Source organism: Anabrus simplex, chromosome 4 (genome assembly GCF_040414725.1).
Source record: "Anabrus simplex isolate iqAnaSimp1 chromosome 4, ASM4041472v1, whole genome shotgun sequence".
Taxonomy (NCBI): Eukaryota; Metazoa; Arthropoda; class Insecta; order Orthoptera; family Tettigoniidae; genus Anabrus; species Anabrus simplex.
Window position 1 is genome coordinate 242,582,350 of NC_090268.1, and position 19,647 is coordinate 242,601,996.

At 37.4% G+C, this 19,647-nt stretch overlaps 1 protein-coding gene across 5 annotated transcripts in view; it reads right to left on the reverse strand.

The window, feature by feature from the left end:
- The window catches only part of LOC136871840 (eukaryotic translation initiation factor 2-alpha kinase 1), a 292,614-nt gene that overhangs the window by 108,827 nt on the left and 164,140 nt on the right, over positions 1 to 19,647 (reverse strand). For all 5 annotated transcript variants that reach the window (XM_068227225.1, XM_068227223.1, XM_068227224.1 and 2 more), the window contains one exon: positions 6,923 to 7,105. In XM_068227225.1, the coding sequence (XP_068083326.1) occupies positions 6,923 to 7,105 (183 nt within the window). The remainder of the gene's footprint in view (positions 1 to 6,922; positions 7,106 to 19,647) is intronic.

The window sequence follows — 19,647 nt, forward strand, 5'->3', positions numbered from 1 at the left end:
GGGCCAGTGTGTCACTAAGCTAGCTTTGTCGGCATGATGCGTGTGTCCTTGAGCCAGGTGGTGACCTGTTTCTAACCTGAAGGGGGAGCTTAGTTGGCTCGGGAAATAAAAAATAAAAATAAAAGTGGACGAGAGATGAAAATACCTAGAATATGTTTGTCTGCAGTCACACTGGATTTATAGCAAAGGAAATATTTATATCATCTTCGATGGTGTGATATGCGTAACTAAGAAGGTGTACAATAATGATATTTGACTGGACAGTGTTAATGATATCACGTGTGAATTGTAATAATTAGTAACTGAATTTTTACTTAATTTGAATGATATTTTGGCAGAAATTAAGGTGAATTTATTTAATGAAACCAGTAAGAATTCAGTACTTGAACTGACTCTACTTCCTGCAACGAGTGCAGTGCTACGGTACTTAAAGCGAGCCACATGTATACAAGTTCTCACATACAACTCACTCACTTCTGTCACTTTGTTCGCTTCGTCAGCTTTATTTAATCGCAGAACATCAGTGGGGATACTGTCGTCAACAGGGATATTGGACTCATTTCCTGTGTTCCACTCTTACTTCAGATTGTGCCAGCTTACGACTCTAATTAGTGTAACCAACAGACATCGAAAATATCACATAACTCATAAATGTACGTGTCTTTTCACAATAATTTGCAGGATTGTGCTCAGGCTTTTTCTTAATTTATTTGGTACAAGTTTCAGCAATCATCAGAGAGTGTACATTGTTCATCGCCAGAAGAGGGAAGTTCGAGCCAGAGACTACACACATTCCATCATGAGTTTCTAAGTCTATAGACCGGAGTCAACAACGGAGAAATGCAAGGATTTCAGCCCTAGAATGTGCGATTGAGGACCCCAGGAGTTCAACATGAAGACTTCAGTACAAGTTAAGTCGACAACATCTTATTTATATCTGTTCTCTGTAGCTCTTTATTTCTATTCTTATTCTTTCTTTGGGACAGTCCTATAGTCTGTAGTTGATTTCATTTTCATGATATTTCATCGATTATTTCCTTATATGTGAGATAGGACTTGAAACTTAATTCGTGTACTTGTTTGATTCCTGACCACGTGTTGTTGAGTTCGGAAATGACAGATCAGTTGAAGTTATCCATGTGTTATCAGAACCATCCTTTCTTATTGTATGAATTTCATTATAAGATTGAGTTAATCTGTGTCAGATGAATTTATCGAGGTAATATTTTCCCAATATTTTTAACATTTTCATTTGGTACTACACATTATGTGATATGTGGTTATGATGAATAGTAGTCGTCATTATAGTGTTGTTACTGTACGTGACATTTATGTGGAATTAGTACATGTGATATGAGTCTTTGTGATATCGAATTGTCACGTGTTAATGTGACGATATTTTTATACATGATGTTGATCTTGGTAGAAGGGAGATAATGAATCTTCGAGATTATACGAGGTGTAGTCACTGTAGTAATGTCTTCCAATGATGATAAGAATAAGTCCATGTCGATCGATGTGCACCATAATTCAGCCTTAATATTTTGGAATAAACTTATCCTGATATAGCTCATGGAAGTCAGTAATTCAAAGTTTTAATGTATGTGTAAATCTTACTGGAGGACCTTAAGTCTGGAAAATAGATCCTCAATTTAATATCCTAATAATATTATAGTTCGATACCAGGCGAGCTTACTTTTCATCGCCATAATTCGTACTCACGTGGATACTTTACATTTTCAACGACATTTCTAAACGGACTTATTGGAGAGTGGTGATACTGATTAGTAATTAGTACCTGAATGTGACGTGAAGTTACTGTAAATATTTCTTCTTTTGGAATTTTCCAGTAGTTAGTTGTAGATTTAGTAAGATTTTCTAGTGCTAAGACATTCCTTGTGCATTTGTGATGTGATAATCTGTGACACTTTAGTGGTATTTTATTCATAGTTGTGGACAGGATTTCCACATTGATGAAGTATTTTTTTTCTATTTAATAATTATTTTGAGGAGTCATAATGCTAATTTCAGTTTCTTATGATGACCACACGATAGTAAATTTAGTTGTTAGTTCTCACGAGGAGATAAGTGGGAAAGACGTTGAACAGATATACTCGATGTCTCGAATTAACTCTATCAGAAAACAAAAGTAAATTAGAGTTTCATTCAGATGTTAATAAAATTTTGATGAATATAATTTCGCTAATATTTTGTTAAAAGAAATAAACTTGTTAATCTTGAATATTTTATCTTATACACTTAATTAAAATTTAATGCATTTTTCCAGATTGTTCGAGGAATTCGAGGCAACAATCTCATTTTTTGGATTAATAAATTTCAAGTTATTAAATTAATATATAACAAACGGAAAAATATCTTATGGTCAACACTCTGTTAGAATTGTAGGGAAAACTAAGTCACGTGTACCACCCCGTTTGTTAGTAATTTTTTTATGTCACATCAAGATTCAGCAGTAAATTAACGTAACGTAGCGATCATTTTTCATCATCATAGATATCAGGATGGCAAAAATTTTATTTTATTTGAATAAAAGTGTGATATGATTTTCTATATATAAATATTCTTATTTTCCAAACCTCATATCAAATCCTGCCACTTGTATTTATTAAGCCAGCAATCCTGACGAACTGAGCACCCCTGGTGTGTCTCTTATTCACCGGCAGACCTAGTTACGGGTACAATATATTGAAAAAAGACATACTCATGATCATTAACTTTTCTTAAGGGGAAAAGTTTCTTTTTTTGCAACACTTTATGTACTGGAATTGGGCCGCTTCCATTTTTAATAATAATAATAATAATAATAATAATAATAATAATAATAATAATAATAGGTACTTATTTTATATAAATAAATGGTACTCTTTGTGAGGTCTGTGGCTTATTTTAAGAAATTGTGATCTTAAATAGAACCTAATAATCAATAGCAATCTAAGTGTCCTGTAATTTCATGCTTGTAATCTGATCACTCTAAGCTAAGATCTAAGAGTATGTGATGGTCTATATGTCTGAGACTCACAGAGATTCTTGCATTGAGTGGCAAGAAGAATGTAAAGTCAACTTTGAAATCTTGTCGTTTCTTCTTTGTATGTATGTACATAACATTGAATTGTACTTGCTTAATAACTGATTTATGCAGCACTCCATTGAAGGTGGTGGCTTCAGCAGTCTGATTTTCTATACGAACGAGAAAACACTATTCATGAATGATTCCATGAATTCGAGACGGGTTACTTTTTACTCCTCTGCTCAACATCAATGGCGATGCATTGTTTTCACTTCTGCATTTCATATTTCATGATCTTGCGTGTATTGAAATTGAACATCTCAGATTACTGAGAGTCGTGCTGTTGGGCGTCAATGTTTTTGATAGATTTTGAACTGAAGGATGTTGGTGCCTTCAATACTTTATTGAATTTGATATGTACGTGTCTTGCTTATACCATATCACATAACTTGATGAAGAACTTGACTGTTAAATGCGTAACAATTTTCAACAATACCTAATCATACGACCAATCAGAAATCGGCTTGGAAACTGCTAACTTCAAGTAATGACACAAATTTACAAAAAATTAAAATCTCTTCATAACAAACTTAATGATGAGGTTTGTAAGATGGAATCAATGCTCTTCAGTGACTACTTTATTGTAACAACCTTTAAGTTTTTCAGTCTGTCAGAAAACAAAATACAAATTTATAATACATTAGCTGTTATACACATCACTGATGGGTTAGCTTTAGCACCATGGTTAAAAACATATTGCTATCGCCCCTTCTACAGAAGCAAGTCGGAGCAGAAGAGAAAAAGAACTCTCAACTAACAGTAACCAGTGTAATACTGCTGTTGATTAACATGATCAGTAAACTTATGTTTGAGAAAAAAGTAATAATTACAAATATGTCCTTTATTATTCCTCTATGGTAAAAACTTACCAAACATAAAAGATTGGAAATGATATTTTGCTATTTTTTACTATAGGCCATAGATTTTTTTATGGATCTAATATCAACAGAGAAATTTAACATTTCCTGATTTGACCCCCTTAATACTGTTATTTTGCTGTATACTAATCAAATAGTATATAGCCTAGTGCACTACCCAGGTATCCCTGAACTTACATACTGAGTTTTGAGAAATTCTGTTGAGCCATTTTCCGTAATGTCAAAACAGGCAACAACTGAACTGACCAGACTTTTGAATTCTGTATACCTAATCCAAGATCAAAATGAAATAAAAGGCAAAAATCAAGGTGTACAGTAATATAATTAAAATTTTATTTACGTTATATACTGTAGATGTTGAGCTTGAAATGGAGTTAGCTGTGGCATAAGGTGATAACAGCATGATATGAGCCAACTATATCAACCAGAGGTTTGCTCAGAACGAGGAACCAAACGTTGAGTATTCAACCACAAGACTGTTTTAATCCTTAACAGCTCTGGTGTTAGCTGTCATAGATGGCCTAGGCATCACCGAAGAGGTCTTGCTTACGACTGTTTTGTTCCTTACAACACAATTGGAAAATTCATCATTAGGTCAGCTGATATACCGTACACCGTGCATACACAGCAGTGGAAATTTTGAATTTGTCCACTACAGAGCACATGGTGGTTGTCTTCGGAAGGGGCAAAGGTGGGTGATGCTTGTAATGTGTAATATTTTGATTGCTGTTTTTTAAATTACAAAAATTGCAGGTTATTTTTAAATTTAAACGTTTGTTTGGTTTAGGAGTTTTACTGGAAAGCAGTGAAGTAAGAAATTGGTTTTTTATTCTTTTATTTACAACTTGCTTCACGTCGCACCGACACAGATAGCTCCTATGGCAATGATGATATAGGAAAGGCATAAGAGTGGGAAGGAAGCGGCCGTGGCCTTAACCTTTAGATCAGTCAGTTTTTGGTGACACTCACAGGACACCAGGAGTGAGTTTTTTCTTGAAAATTTTGAATTCTTAATTTTAAGTTATTTTAATTCTAACTTTTCTCTCTTAACACATTTACATAATTTACACTTACAGTGCATAACTGATACCTTCAATTTAATTGAAATCAGTGGCGTAGAAAATGTTATTCTCAAAATAAGGAATAGTAAAATTGACAAAAATATAATTATTCTCTATATGTGATCAAGTTTGTATCCTTTACAACACACCGACTTAATTTTACAAGAGTTTCACCTATCAAAAAATCTTTAGAGTATGGTACTGACCCAGAGAGTAGAGTTTTTCATCATGTTCAACATCCGTATCCTTTCCAGTACAAACAATAAACAAAACAAAAACAGTTGCCAGGAAAACATAAAGAGTCACTACGGTTATGCCTTGCCACTTATGTAACTCCGACTTTAACTATACGCTTGTATTTTCCATAACGAATAAGTAGTACTTGTTCATTTCTGACACTATGAAGTTCATAATATTACGATCAACAACTTCTTTGAAAATTGACACTTCAAGTCTTGAATTAATGTCATCGTTCAAAGAAAGATTATTACTAACTCCTGAATTTGATGGATCAAAATGAGCAGAAAGCGTAGGAAGAAACCTGCCTATATAACTCCACTTTCTTCCTTCAGTTTGAACAGCTGACAGCTTGCCTTGTTTGGGACAGCGGAGCACTGCACTTTGTCCTCAATTTCTGTGTTGTCTTCCAAGGAATGACCAATTTCACTCTCAGCGGGCACAATACAATCACTATCACTATCATAAATATCAATTTCATTGTCAGACCCCTTGTTAGTCAAAATATTACTTATATCTTGCGGAGTAAGCTTGCATCCTCGATTCGATCCCACCATTATGACATGTATTTGTTTACTATCAGAGAGTGGTTGTTTCTATGGAAACCAAAGATGGGGGTAAATAAAAATAATGTGTATTGTCAAGGAATAGTCATTCAATGCACTCAACGGAAACAACAATAGAAAACAGTTCCCGCAAGTTGTAATTTTTAGCACAATCACGTACGAATTTAGGTTACGTAACTATGGATGCTTTGACAGATAGATAGATAGATAGACAGATAAAGCCTTTATTTTCTGTGGCGAAGTTAGGGCTCTTGGCCCTTTCTTACAGAACATCACAGAACATACGAGATATGATAAAACACGGAATAATATTCACTGAACATGTAAGACATCCCCCAACTTTGTTCTAAAAACCCACCAAACGGCGTCACGAAACAATTTCAAACATTAAACATGAATAGACAGCGGTACTGTTCAGGCGCAAACTTCGAGAACGTAAATAGACGGCAGTACTGCTCATTGGGTTAATAAACGTTCAGCCCCAGCATTTGCCTGGTGTGGAAATGGGAAACCAGAGGAAATCACGGAAACCCATCTTCAGGGCTGCCAAGAGTGGAATTCAAACCCACTATCTCCCACATGCAAGCTCACTGTTGCATGACCCTAACCACACGGCCAACTCGCCAAGTGGAAACTGTTGAAACTTGTACAATGATATTCTCTAAATTAAATCCATGAACATAACTCCAAGCATTTGTGGCTATAAATCCCTTCTTTATTATTATTATTATTATTATTATTATTATTTTTTTGTCAATGCCATGCGTTTTGTTAGTTGTTTTTTTGGGGGGGGAGGGGGCAACATTACTGAAACTATAACAGGTCTAGTCATTGAACTGAATACAATAACTGATCAGGTTATATTATATATATCCACTTATACAGGCCTAACATTTCAATTTCATTTAACCCTCTCAAACAGGCCTATTAAAACAGCAGAACAGGTTATGCTTAACAAATGCTACTTCATCAAATCATTAATGCTATAAAATGTTATTTTAATGTCATTTTTGCTATATATGCTATTAATGCTATAATTTCATACTTCTAAGTACAGCATATTTCAATGCAATGGAAAAAATACATAATTACCGAGAGTCCTGAAGTGTAGGAGGTGAAAAGTTATCAAAAATATTCTTTTCTCGTCCAGTTTCTTGAACTGGACTCATTGGTTCAAGCCACGCTGCTTTATACGAAACAATATTTGGATGATTCAGTCTGGCCAGTAACTTGACTTCACGTAAACTTTGAATGAAGTAATTCCTGTTGCGATAGCTGTAACAAATAAATACAAAATATTACTACATAATAATGTGTCTTTTCTAGACACAAAACTATATTCACACAAATAATCCCTGCATATTTCTTTCAAAATTTGGTGGGAGAACATTGGGGTGCAGATATTGTGTGTGTCATGTTTAGTGCAGTGCTCCTGACATAGGGAAATCTGAAAGCTGGTATTTTTCACCTACTCTGTTGGTAAATCTGTTCCCGCAATTGATGAATGTCATGTCTGTTCCGTATTGACTTTAATTAATAAAATAATTATTCCTTTAATAGGAATGTTTTATATTTCCACCATTCAATACTTATTAAAATATAAATATATTATTACATTAACGAAGGTCACACAGAGTGAAACATGTTCTAATATAAGTAATTATATCTTACTAAGTATTGAATTTTGGAAATATGAAACAATTCAATTAAAGGAATATTTTATTAAATCTGTTCCCCAAAAGACCGAGAAGCAAGCCACACACATATCACATCATTTGCGTCTTGTCAGTTTAAGAAGCCTCAAGTGTTTAGGATGGCCAGTATGAGTTTTTGCTATAAATCATTCACAATTAAAGAAAAGCTCCACATTACTGAAGAGGCAGAGCAAATTAGTTAAGTGTCCTGCAGAAAGAAAATTTTTTTCCCCCCTAGTGGTTTAACTCGCACTAACACACAGAAGGTTTTCTCCAATGCAAGGACTGGAAAGGGTTAGGGTTAAGAAGGTAGCGGCCATGGCCTTATTCAGCCCCAGCATATGCCTGGTGTGAAGATGGGATACCATGGAAAACCATATTCAGGGCTGTCAACAGTGGGAATGTATGATGTGGACGAGAGTTCCATATCTGATGAAGGAAGTATAAAGGTCACTTTGAACAGACAAACAGTAACCATTGGGCATTTCTTGGACAAAATGCAAAGTTTGCTGTAACTGAAAACAAGGCATGTGAAAATGTGACTGAAAAGAGAGCCTGGACAGTCACGAGTGAAAACTGTTGATTGAAAGCCATAGCAAAAGCAAGGGAGTTAAAAATTACGGGTTTCAAGGCTAGCTCACACGGGTTTTTAATGAAATGAAATAACTAGCACTGCATGACACCTCCAAGCCAAACATCAAGAAGATATTATGAATTTTCACAATAGATTTATCGGTGCCTGGGAAATTTGTATTTACTCTCACAAATTGCTAATGCAGACTAGATGTACTTATTCCACTACAGCATTTAGAGTTTTCAATATTAGTATTTAAAAAAGCTATACAATTACATTTTTCTCCTTATTTTTTTCATTAATTTTCCATTTTAAAATCAAAAACAAGGCCGCAGGAATTATTTGCTAGTGGGGATTATCTGTGTATATTCTGTATATAAAACATAATATCACTTACAAAGTACATCACATTGTGTGAACTACATCCAATGCCCAGTTACCTCTCCAGTAAATATTCCTTCATTGTACAAAATACATCAGGCTCTACAATTCTCCTTGGGAAGACAAAGTGGAACATACCTACTGCCCATACTATTTTATTTTTTTATTATTTGTTTTATGCTGCACTGACACAGACAGGTCTTTGGTAACATTGGGATAAGAAAGAGTTGGGAACAAGAAGGAAGTAACCATGGCCTTAATAAAGGTACAGCCCCAGCAGTTTGCCTGAGTGACCACGGTGTTAATTAAAGTACAGTCCTAGCAGTTTGCATGGTATGAAAATGGGAAAACATGGAAAACCATCTTCAGGACTGCTAACTGTGGAGTTCAAACCCACGAACTCAAAAATGCAAGGTGTCAGCTATTGTGATCCAAACCACATAGCCCCTTGCTCAGTATACTATTATTTAAAACATATTGCACCCTCTGATTAAGGCTCTGGTTGATTATTAATGTATTGTTCCATATATCGTGATGATGATGCTTGTTGTTTAAAGGGGCCTAAAATCTAGGTTATCTGCTCCTAACTAACCAAACTAACCCCATGGCACTACAGCCCTTGGCCTACCAAGAGACCACTGCTCACCCTGCAGATTGAAGGTGTCGTATGGTCAGCACGACGAATCGTCTCTGCTGTTATCCTTGGCTTTTTTAGGCCGGGGGTCATCTGTCCCCTAATGGTACGAAATGAGACAAAATCATATGTAATGACAATTGAAAAGTCCAAAATTCATCCACTGATCAGAAATCAAAATCTGATGATGAAGAATGAATATCAATTTAGAATAATCAGCAGATAGTACTTACAGTACTGAAAGTTAAAAATAATTCCAAAATCAATCCACTGACTAGAATTCAAAAAGACGATGATGAACAATTATGATGAACTTAATCAGTGGATCTGACCTACAATGCCCCACCTTCCCAGAAACTATCTTAAAACAATAGTATTACTTACCAAGGACTGCTTCTAAAACACAATTGTCAATCAATGATGCTCGTTGTCTAAAGGGGTCCAAAATCCAGGTCAACGGCCCCTCATAATGGTTCGTATCACTAGTAAAGTAGAACAATTGTATTTTTCATGTAGCGGTACTAATCAAAAGTAACATAGACTCGCGGTGTTCCACAGACAGTGGTATAACTCACAAGTAATGTACGTCGCACAGGTAACGCAGACCTATGGTGTTTCCACATAGGCAACGTAAACCCATAGTGTTCCTCATCCAGATGTACTAATCATAGGGCCCGAACTATCTTGTGGTGTTCCTCACATAGTGGGTATTAATCACAGGCAATGCAGACCCACGGTGTCACTGATATAGTGGTAATAATCACAGGCAACGCCCAGACCCATCGTGTTTCTCACATAATGGTACTAATCACAGGCAACGTGAGCCTGTGGTGTTCTGCATATAGTGATACTAATCACAGGTACTGTAAACCCACAGTGATCCACTCTCTGCTGCTACTAATCACAAACCTATTGTGTACCTAACATAGTGGTACTATTCGCAAGTAAAGGCGACCCAGGGTGTTCCCCGCATGATAGTACTAATCACAAGTAGTTTCATGTTTCACATTCAATCATCCCTTGATCGCCCTTTTTAGTCGCCTCTTACGACAGACAGGGGATACTGTGGGTGTATTACTCGTCTGTGTCCCCCACCCACAGGAGTTGTGTGTTTGGTCTACGAGAGCTATTTTATTTCGCTCAAGTCCGGCGGCAAGCCGGTTAGGACCCCTCTATCCGCCACCTGGGACGTGCCATTTGGGAGTATCACCTCTCCCCCTGCTACGCCAGCGTAGTAAGTTCGTGGACTCCATATATCATTCCTCTGCACATAATCTCTATGTTGTCAGGTGAGGGAAGATCGAGCCAATTAAAATTGCCACATGTCAACCTACACGTAAGTAATGCACAATTAAGTAAAACAGTAATTGCAATGATATCAGATCTTCTGGGCTAATAATAGGAAATTGGGATACATTTTATGAATGTTTTGGCAGGAATTGTCATTTGGTTAATTAGCAGTTAATAACTCTCATTGCCGAACATCCCTTGATATCTTTCGGACTTAGGTCAAAGAAGAAAAGCCAGGATACTCTTGAAATTTTCTAGTGAAAAAATATTTAAATTAGCAAGTTTAATTCTCCCACATTGGACCCTCAGTAAAATTGGCGGTATGCTGTAAATCTATAAGGACCCTGACTCCGTAAAATTATCACTCATCAATGTGTTTGCGGGATTTTCCTCACGTCAGTCTGCTATTACAAAACTGTATTTCTTTTACTTAGAATCTGCAAGGAACAGCAGGTCATGTTTTGTTTGTGAGATTGTCTATGTGCTAGTCTATGCCAGAGCCAGATAACAAAGTATATTCTAAAACTATCATTTGGAACTTGTAGTTTCTGAGGGAGCAGCAGACATTCAGTGAGGTAATATTGTTGCGAGCTGTTTGTGCTTACCTTACACAAAAAAAAAAAAACTCCCCTTCGAATTGGTGCTCTTTTCTCCGTCTGCGGTTACGAACTGTCTGCTTCCCGGCTGCTTGTATTACTGCTGTCACTGCTTGCCTGTATGGCCCATCCACTCTGACGTCACGCCTATAGTATCTTCTTGATCTACCCCGCTGGCATATATATATGGCCTTGCGTCGTTCATTCGGGAGGTCAGTTGTGGTATAACCTTGTTGAAGACAGTGGGAGCTGGAACTCTCCACACAGCTGGACCGTGTCCATTTTACTTGTAAAGTTCGTACTGGACTTCTGTCAAGGGTGAGCAGACACTGTTTCTTTCTATCATTTAACATGTCCTACCTTCCTATACTTGGGCTTCGCCGTAGTAATGAAAATTGAACTTTGCTCCCTTCAGGATACATCTGAGTATTCATGCAGCGCAAATGTTCTGCCTTTTGGACATTCATATTCCTAAAATGTGGTGTAAATGGTGCACTGGACAGCTGATCTAATATTCTAGTCCATAAACATTCCTTACTTTTGAGATGAACTTTTGCATCGCGTCTGTTAGTGCTGGGGACTTGGCAGCTTGATCCTTATCCTATCCCATTCCTCTGTTTCTTATTTCCTTATTCTATCCTTTATCTTCTATCTATCTGTTAATTTTGCGTAAAAATGGCGCTTGCTCAAAAGATGTGGTCTGCTAATTTAATTTGTATGTTCATCGGTTAGCTTCTATTTTATTATCGCTTCTGCGCATGTGTGTGTGTTTTAATCCCTTCTGGGATTATTTGTTAGAATTCCTTTTTTTTCTTTCTAATCTACCAAAAGGTTCAGTCCCTGAAACTGGAGATTGGTTTATTTCAATTCTGAATCTCTTGAATTGTTTGGCATGAGGTTACATTACAATGTCATATTGTAAATATTGTATCAATTTGTGAGCTTATCTTGCAACTTTGTATTCTACTGGCACGAGCCTGAAACTTTATTTGATGTACCTCCCTTCTAGCGTATTGTGTAATATAATGCAAAGAAACTGATTTCAGAATCTATGGGTTCCCCCCCCCATTCTTTTTCTTTTTCCCCTAATTGCAGTGTCGGAACATATGTCCAAAGATTGTAGTGATTGGTGCTTAGGAATTCGATTATGACGATGTAATTAAAAATTTGTATCACCTACGTGTCTTAAAATCGAACTTAACGCTTTTTATTACGCCATATGCTGGTTCATACTATGTGTTCTGATGTAAATATAATTTGTTACCCCTTTGAGATTGGTATAATATATTTGTTATTTCCAAACTTGTTTTCCAAAATTCTCTTTCACGAGTTCCTTTCCCCTATTACTTCTGTTTTCACTGGTACCTACTACGGCAATTCTCTTGGGTAGCGGCCCTTTAACTTGTTTATGCACATGTATGGAGCTCTAAATTGCTCTGTTTACGGTAATGTTGACACGATGTATTGAACTGTTATATTCTCATGTTGCACGCTTCTCGGCACTCTGCGCGGTTGTGTACTGTCAGTTCTGGGTACTTTGATATCTTGTTGTCTAGTGTTCCGATCAAGGGCACTTTCTTAAAAGCAAATCTCAATTACAACGCTATTTCTAGCAAGTTGATAGTAAGCAAAGACACTCTCAAGTACAAAGACCGTAACAATATGTAAAGTCTCACTTATCATTGTGTTCATCAAACTTTTCCACTAATCTTTGTTAGACTATGATCAGAACTTTGATGGTCTGTCACAGTAGTGAGTCAAGGTTATAGCTCATCAACATCATCATCCTTTAACCATCTCCAGTTGCAGAGGTGCGGTACAAGAGTGCTCTCCATCTTTGTCTCTCCAGGTACGTTTCTTTCTTCTCAACTTGGTGCCACTTCACTTCTCTTCCTTCCAAGTTCTGCTTTATTTGACTGATATAACTTGGCAGTTATAGCTAAGAGGCATAATTGCATTAATATGGTATTATGCAAATCAACTCTCATCTGTTAGTAGGGTGGCAGAGACAAGCCACAGGTATTATATTCCTTTTGACAATGGTAGGCACAAGAGTTGCAGGACAATTAGTGTTATATCATTTAATGGTCATTAAAGGAAAGTTTGTTTCAGTCAAATGAATACTAGAAATAGTATTTTTCTTATGATGTGTTAATATCATGAACTCAAGCTGTGAATATGCAAAGAGTTATGAAGCATGTCAAAAGCTAACTTACTTTTAGGATTGAGTCACAAGGAAGTTGACAGTTTACTGCAGCAGAAGTTGGTACTATTTGCAGCTAATGCATCATCCTAGAAAGCAGCATTGTAGCGTGTTGTTTTACCAACGTACAAATCGTGCCCTAACATGGTTTGTAAGTTCGTGTGATGTTTTAAGGTATATAACTGTTAACTGTTTCAAAAGGTGTATTCACGATGTATAAAAATATTGTATCTAGTGTTACTTCATAAGCCAGAGAAATGAATTGAGTATGTGGAAAGCCACTGTTGTAACAACCTATCTACCACTGGTTGAAGATAAATAAAAATAATTGGAGCTAGGCTATACCAGGTCTAGAAGAATGTCACCTTCATGGAGAGAGAATCCTGCATTGGACTCACATGTGAGTAACAATCTATCTTTATTTATTAGATGAAAAGTTGCATATTTCATATTTGCCTTTATACTGTATAATAACATAGGAGTGCTGAATGATGGGCCATAGGTTTTCTTTTATTTGTGGACAATAGGTGTAAATAATAATCATTTAGGGATGTATTTCATTATGCTATTCATTGATGGGGTTATGTTTGTGTTAATAGCTAAATTTTGTGTGCGTTAAGATAATCTGGACTGTGCATCGACTGTAGGACGGTTTTGTTTAGCAAAGGTGAATGTTTACCACTTAATTTGCATTGTGAGGTTATCTTCTGTTTGAAATCTTATTTTTAATCGAGTGATACCCATTTCAAGCCTAGTTATGCTTAAAGTTCTTCTTGTGTTTACATCTAGTTATGTGAATGCTTGAGAGGTTAGTTACAGGTGTTGTTAAAATTATCTAGCCTTGTTGTGGTTTACTAGAAAGTAGAGCCCAAGGCTAAATGTGCTTGGTGGTGTAAAATGTACTTGTGGTGAGCCCTTAATGTTGGTCAGTGCAAAATGCCCCAGTTAGGGATGAGTTATAGTACCACTTTGCCTACAAGGAAATACTGATGATAGAAATGATAGTGTGTCTGTGATGATATAGTGAACACTATTGAGGTTAATAATGGTAGGAACTGAATCAAATTGGTGACAGGAGATCCATTTGGCTAAATTTGACCAGAAGAAGAAATAGAATGATAGGACACATCTTACAAGACACACAGGACTTGTGCAGTTAGTTTTTGAGGGAAGTGTATGTGGTAAGAACAGTAGGGGTAGACCAAGGTATGAATATGACAAGCAGATTAAAGCAGATGTAGGATGCAGCAGTTATATATTAGCACAGGATAGAGTGACAAGGAGAGCTGCATCAAACCAGTCTGTAGACTGATAAACAACAACAATGGTAGGAAGTGAATCTTTGACAAATAATGGACCATATGAGGTTAGATGAGAAAAATATCTTTGAATTAGGCACTGTAATGCTTACAAGGTGTTTACTAGGTGAAAGGTCTTCCTTAGGCACCAGTGATGATGACTATAGGCTCTGAGCGCTGCTGGGAAAAATGCACCGCTGCGCTGTGAGTGGCGAACATTGTAAGTTAATGCGATCACCGCACAAATATCTCTGTCGTTTCACAGCGTGTTGCTATGGCCGACTAAATAACAACAGTGGGATTTCAGAGTGCTTTATGCAACAACAATCGGCCAAATTATTCCAAACTTCAAGAAAGTGGTCATGTATTCATTTTACAAGAAAAACTGTTTGCAGGAAATAGCAACAGAGTGAATAACTGCAAATATGATAAGAGAAAAACGTTGGTTCACTAGAGAGACTACCATTTCACGATAGAGGCAACATAGTAATTTATGTATTATTTGTGGTGATAACGAGATTGATTTTCATGTACACATTCAACAATGCTGTCTTCAGAAAAATATATTTGGCCTATCTCTAATACGATATCGTGTTAGCGTAGGTTAATGTTGCGAGGGAGGCCTTGGTAAAATAATAAAAATATTTCCATGAAATGTAAGCATATTTTTGCTGTTATTTATAAGGTTTACTCAGAACATGTCACTTCGTGTACCGATCAACCCTGTGAATTGTCTGGACCTCGCATCTAAAAAGCGCGGAAGGAGAAATACAACAGGGAGAAGAGCTTATACAGGAACTTTTTCCGATAAAATGGCACAGGTTTAATGTTGGACCAGTTGAAAATATCAGAATATCTTAACGTTGCCAATAAATTATTGTGTCTGTATTTATAATATGATCGCGACCACCTCTGTAATATAACGGTTAGCGCTACTAGTTTCCTTTGTCGGGGGCCCGGGCTTGATTCCCAATACAGACAGAAACTTGAGATTGACATGAGGGTACATGCAGCTCATGTTCATTAGGGGTTGCTTGAGAAGAGTTGCACCACCTCGGGGCGAGAACAGAACTTTACGTATGTAAAATGCAGTATTTCTGTAAGCTATTGATATTGTGTAATGGAAGCCAATTTCTATAATTACAGTATATTTGTCCACTGCCTTTTTAAATCCATTTCGTGAGGTTGTGACAGAATACTCTAAAATTTCACATTGTGGTCTGTAGTACGGTATATTATTATTATTATTTATTTTATTTATTTATTTTGTGCACTTCCGTGGAAATGATATTCAAGCAATTGTGCAGTTTTTAGGAAATCAAAGCTGAATAAACCTTAATGTAAACTACAGTTTTACGTAGAATTTGAACCCATAAATTTCCGTACAATTCCAGTCGTAGCAATGACCACAGTCTTCTGCATGGTCTTGTAGATGTTGGTGTTGACATCCAACTTCTTCAATAATTTGTTTGTAATTGTTAACCTTTGCATTATGTTAAGAGTAACTGTGTATTAAATACTGTAAATGTAAAAATCCAGAATCACTTCCTGCGATTTACTGCTAAGATCCACCGTCTTTTCAAATCCATTTCATGAGGTCGTGAATGAAAGCTCTGTATTACTGTATCTATTAATGCAGCCAAGAACAAGCGCATCATTCTGTCGGAACATTGTGACATTAAAATATAATTATCTGAAGACAGCACTGTAAAATAATTGAATAAATGTATGTAAACGTCACACACATTCCAGCTTCTTATGGCGATGACTCTAAGTAGTTCTCGTAGTATCCACCCGCAGCAGCACAGTGCTGTACGCACGGAGCCTATAGTGATCTTAGTCCCAGCATGTTGTTATAATAATGTCTTATGTTACCACAAGGCAAATATCATGTATTCGTATCGAATTTCAGTATTCCAAGTTATACTAATGTAAGGCAATTTGCGATGACATTAAATTCATTGTAATATGATTTCTTGTATGCATAATACCCTGGAGGCAGGGTGAAGCCTGGTTGGCATGTCCCCAGTTCTTCATGACAAAATTTAATGTGCTCAGCATTTCAATTTAAGTCATGCTAGAGGAGCTTTTTGGTGAATAATCTTGATAATCTTTCCTCACATGTATAATCTTGATAATTAATCTATCCCATGTGATTTTTGGAATTTTTCTGTAGAATTTTGTTTGTGCTGTGGTTCTGAGGTCATTTATAACTGTCATATAAGCTTACATCTTGTCCAATGAGATGCACAGATCCCGAGTCATGTTTTATTTCTGTCCCATGTACTATTTTTGTGGAAGTCATACCAGACTACGTTCATGCTAGGGTAAGGTGGTGATGTGTGAAAATAAACAAAACCATTGTTGCAACAATCCACTCCTTTATATGAAAAACAATTTGATATTGAACCATACTGTTCATGATGAGAAAGGCGATATTTAACGCAATTATTCTGTTGTGCAATAGGACGCAATGATTACTGGCGCAAAGCTAGATTGGACGCAGGAGCCTGGATGCAGTCCGCTAGTACGAGCATGGCATCGTATGTGTGACAAAGAAGATGTGTCAGAGTAGGACAGGAATATGTGGAGTATGTTCCGTGAAGTACCATGCCACCTCAACAAAACTTAAAGCGGCAAGAAACAGGCTTGTCACTTCTCAGAAATCGAGTGATATCCACTCTCTCTGAAGTCTCTAAGAGAAGATAAAAGGATAACAATGATCCTCAGAATTTTAGGAACATTATGATGTGTCTAATGCCATTAATAAGTAATGAATTCTATAATTCTGCATTAGCGCGCAAACTGTGGGAAACCATCAAGTAACTGCATACCAATCTTGAGCGTGTTTCCTGGTGAGTCCCCTAGCGTGGTTTGGCCAGATGCTCCCTATAACAACTGGGTGATTTGGAGGGAGGTATCTCATTCTGTAGCTAGATTTACTTCTGTGCGTGTCGTGAGTACGTCCGCCTGTTTCAATCATTGCGCCATAAACTTTCCTTAAGACAAAGACTGATTACCTTAGTGCGCTTGTGCTAGTATTTATTCAGCGGATAAGTGATCTATAAACTTTCTAGAACTGTTCAATCGAATTATTGCATTCAGACGCTTTACAGTGTGGTCGCGACTGTATAATTATCCTACCAGAGACAATGCCGTACGCATAGACTTCATCATAGAAGCAGTACGGGCAACCGTGTAAAGGTATAACAATGTGCGGTATAAGTGGAGGTACAGACAAAAGCAATTAATGTTATTTCCATTAGATTTACGTGTGTGAATAAGTTGAGCAATAGGTAATGACAATTTTGTTCAACAGATTAGGCTATTGATTTCAGCTTGCAGTTAAAATCAGCCTACACACACATTTGTACGCGGTTCAGGCTACGGAGAACAATGATGTTAGCTTTGCAGATTGCCAGTAACTGATTTTTATGCCTGTAAAATTGAGCAGAAGTGGTGTTAGTACCGTGCTGTCAAATAATTAAGCATTTAATTGCAGTGAAGACCTGTATCGGGTTCAAGAGCTCATAAGTACGAGACTTTCCGACCTTAACCTCAAGAAGATGACCTCACGATGGGGCCATCTACAGAGACTGGACCAAGAGGATCGACCCAGGATGACAGCTTCACCATGATGGGCTAAAAAAGGAGTAGCCATTTCCAGAAGGAGGAAGCAGAGAGGTCATCAGCAATGAGCTACGTGAACAAGTGTTTTGGCATGTGTTAGGGGTAGTAATGATTTTGCAGATAGCTGTTTGTTTAATTATGTAGATAAGATTTTAATAATAATAATGTTATTTGCTTTACATCCCACTAACTACACTTTTACGGTCTTTGGAGATGCCGAGGTGCCGGAATTTAGTCCCGCAGGAGTTCTTTTACGTGCCAGTAAATCTACCGACACGAGGCTGACGTATTTGAGCACCTTCAAATACCACCGGACTGAGCCAGGATCGAACCTGCCAAGTTGGGGTCAGAAGGCCAGAGCTTCAACCGTCTGAGCCACTCAGCCCGGCAGATAAGATTTTAGTTAAGCCCTTTTGACAATTGCATAATATAGTTAAGATGCTAGTTAATCCCTTCGGGCAGCTGTGTAATATAGCTATGGTGTTAAGCAAGCCCATCAGGCAACCTGATGATATAATCATGAGACTGAGTAAGCCCTTGTGGCGATTAGGTAACTTCCACAGGACTATTGCATGGGGGAATTGTATAGTTAGCTATGATTTACGGGAAATGTGCTATTTGCTTTACGTCGCACCGACACAGATACGTCTTACGGCAATGATGGGAGAGGAAAGGACTAGGAATTGGAAGGAAGCGGCCGTGGCCTTAATTAAGGTACAGCCCTTGCATTTGCCTGGTGTGAAAATGGGAAACCACGGAAAACCATCTTCAGGGCTGCCGACAGTGGGGCTCGAACCCACTATCTCCCGATTACTGGATACTGGCCGCACTTAAGCGACTGCAGCTATCGAGCTCGGTACGGGAAATGTGGGAACAAGGCGTAACACAGGATTGTCCCTAGCGAAATATTCCAGTTTATTCTTTATGCATGTTAATGTAATCTGTTGTAACGTAAATGTCTTCAAAAAGGAAAGTTCTGATACTTTAAGACGATGTCTAGGAAGATAGTAAAATGTTAGTTAAATGTATGTCAGCATCTGCACGATGTACGTGTATGATTTTCAGCGATTTGGGCTACGCGGTGCGTAAGCTATTGCAACGTTGGAACAGAAAGATTATCTAAATTTCCAACAGAGTTTTTCCACCACTATGCATTCAACTTGAACCTGGGACTAAGGGATGAGATGTTGTGCTGTATGAAAGATGCGCCATAGCATTTGTGATGTATTAGTACATGAGAGTGCTCTTATTTAATGAAGTAGACCTGAGATGTGGTCAGGCACCTGAGCCTTTGCAGTTATGAAAGAGAATGATCCCTTGTGTATGTCAGGGAATGGCTTTGAGAGCCCCATATGCCTGCTCTTGTAGGAGCGGAAGATTAAGAGTCCTTGCCTTGACAAGGCAGCATTAGCTGGGTGGAAACTAGGTCGAGGAGGTTGTTTGTTTACATTTTTTCTGCTGGAAGGGGAGAGCTCCTCACTTCACTCCACAGGTCGACATGACCAACACCCAGGCAG